The sequence below is a fragment of the Volvox carteri genome (genome assembly GCF_000143455.1).
Source record: "Volvox carteri f. nagariensis unplaced genomic scaffold VOLCAscaffold_1, whole genome shotgun sequence".
In the NCBI taxonomy this organism is placed as follows: domain Eukaryota; kingdom Viridiplantae; phylum Chlorophyta; class Chlorophyceae; order Chlamydomonadales; family Volvocaceae; genus Volvox; species Volvox carteri.
Genome location: NW_003307545.1, coordinates 5,307,953 through 5,310,222, shown reverse-complemented (window position 1 = coordinate 5,310,222; position 2,270 = coordinate 5,307,953). Strand labels below are relative to the sequence as shown.

Sequence of the window (2,270 nt, the reverse complement as noted above, 5' to 3'; positions counted from 1 at the left end):
TACACGGCTTACCCACGAGGGCAGGCTCCGACTCAGCAATGGAACCGGGAGGCGTATGATGGTCAAGCTGGACAAGGTGCAGCCGGGGCCTAGCCTGTCGAACATAGCATCCTACGTGGATCCCTGGCTTGCACCTGGTCAAGCCTGGTGTGATCCTTGGCAACAACCCTGGCGGCACAGCCCCCATTCGTCGGCAGACGCTGCACGTGGACATGCAGCCTGGCAGAGGGATGTCGTTTGTTGCAATCGTGCCATTGGAGCAGGACATCGAGCTGTGGGTGAGCCCAGGGAGCCACCACACTGTGCAGGCGTTTGCTGCTCGGGCAGAGCCTGCTGCTGCAGCTGCTGCTGCAGCAGCAGATGATGCCGAAGCAGGTGATGCAAGCAGAGCCGACAGAAGCAGTGCGGCAGGTGGGGAGGCCAGCCCCCACAGCGGTCAGGGGGCGGGGCGGGGTGGCACGCCATCAGGCCTGTCCCTGGCGAACACATTGACCCTGCCGGACGAGACAGCCCTGAGGTTCGTGTCACACCTCCCGAGTCACCCAGTCATGAGGATGCGGGGACAGCCTGGCCAGATCATTTTCCTGCATGGCAACACTGTGCATGCTGGGGCGGCTGGCAAGGCTGGCACCTGGAGCCCGCGCCTCCACTGGTATGTTCAGGGTGGTGATCTGGAAAATGAGACATACAGCCTGGCTTATGTCCACAAGGAGCTCCGTCGGCTATTCCACCTCTCCTGAGCATTGAATATGCACACGGATGCCATTCCACAGTGGCCAGGCAGATTCCATCTGTGAGCGGCCAGCTTGTAGTTTGAGTGTGAGAGGGCGGGGTTAACCCCAAACGTTTGGGGCTGGTGAGACTGGAGTTCTGGCTGTGGCTGGTGAATGACCACAAACCCGCTGAGCTGGCGGTGTTGCCACCGTGCAGCTGGCCCATGAATGGGTTGAGACGTGCTCGTGTTCTGTCTAGCCTGGGACTTGATGGTCAGACCGGCAGGGTGGCGCCCTTGTGTGTGCCACGGTGTGCTTGTGCTAGGTCTTTCCGTCAGTCCCTGTGAATCCTAAGCACAGTGTTGAGAGTGATCGAAGTGCACCATTGTTTGTCCATCAGCTCAGCCATGCAGGCACTTTATCTCACTAGATAAAAGACAGCAGAATCCATGCTCCAATAATCTGCTGACAATGGTCAGGCCGCTTGGCGCCCTTGATATAAAGAAGCAACCCGTGGAGGATGACTGGTTGGTGTACACTCTGACTTTGGTCATGTTGGGCTTCCTGGTGCTGGGCCTGGGTGGGGCTTCTCAATGAAGGTACAGCTGATGGTATGGCTGATGGATAACCGAATGAATGTTGTGCACAGGGACGTATTGGTGAAGTAATAGGTAATGGGAGTGGCACGTTACTATGCAAATCGACAGAAATTGCTTGGGGCCCGTTCCATACGTTGACTGACTAAATCCTTCGTTGGATAGTTGATTGTTGGGGCGTGTCTGCTTCACTTGTATACTGGGGCGACTTCCTGGTGCCAGCCAGTACTAGTTTTCGAAGGGCCTTACCCACGGGTCCAGAGCAGTAGGGGCCCTCATGGTCGGTCTTGTGGATGATTTCAGCACTATGAACTTATTTCAGAATACAGGACTGACTCTCTGTTTCCTGCTTGAACTATATATGGAAGGGGCAAACCGCTGTAACTTGTGCGTGTTTCTGCTAAGTTTTCCGCACTGTTGCATTCTCAAAGCCATTCTTTCGTAAAACCGTCATAAGAATGCTTGAGACTGGCATAAGATCATTCTCAGCAGCACCAGCATTCTTAAGCCGTTCTTAGCATTCTTAGCGTTCTCAGGAACGTTCTTTAGCACGCTTCCATTTTGGTAGGGGGACACAGTGATGCTAAATGGAATGTCTTCACAATATACGGCTAAAGTAATTTAGCCAAACAATTTAGTGGCTCCTGTATTTCAATTTCGATTTGTGTGTACGGTCATCGTACCTATCTATGATTAGCTCCTGCTACGAGTCTATTGCCATTTCTGTTACAGATATTGGCTGTGCTCTTACGGCCTGAACGATGAAAAGGCCGCACCGAACCAAAAGGAAAAGAAATAATGTAGTAGAGCGAAAAGGGCGGGCGACGCGGCCTCCAGGGTGGGAGGGCGGGGCGCGTGCTGAACAACAAAAACAAGATACAGAAAACCTGCAACACGCGCTATTTATGCAAAAGACGATCCTGAGGACACGGATCGCCGGCCTCAAGTCGTACCACTAAAG

The 2,270-nt window shown here is 53.8% G+C and overlaps 1 protein-coding gene across 1 annotated transcript in view; it reads left to right on the top strand.

Moving 5' to 3' along the window:
* jtnpB8-1 (jordan transposition protein) overlaps positions 1-972 on the top strand; it is a gene marked incomplete at its 3' end in the record, with an annotated part of 10,850 nt that extends 9,878 nt beyond the window's left edge. Inside the window, exons 25-27 of the mRNA XM_002946250.1 lie at positions 181-278; positions 309-411; positions 931-972. Coding sequence (XP_002946296.1) covers positions 181-278; positions 309-411; positions 931-972 — 243 coding nt within the window. The remainder of the gene's footprint in view (positions 1-180; positions 279-308; positions 412-930) is intronic.
* Between the last annotated feature and the right edge of the window lie 1,298 nt (positions 973-2,270).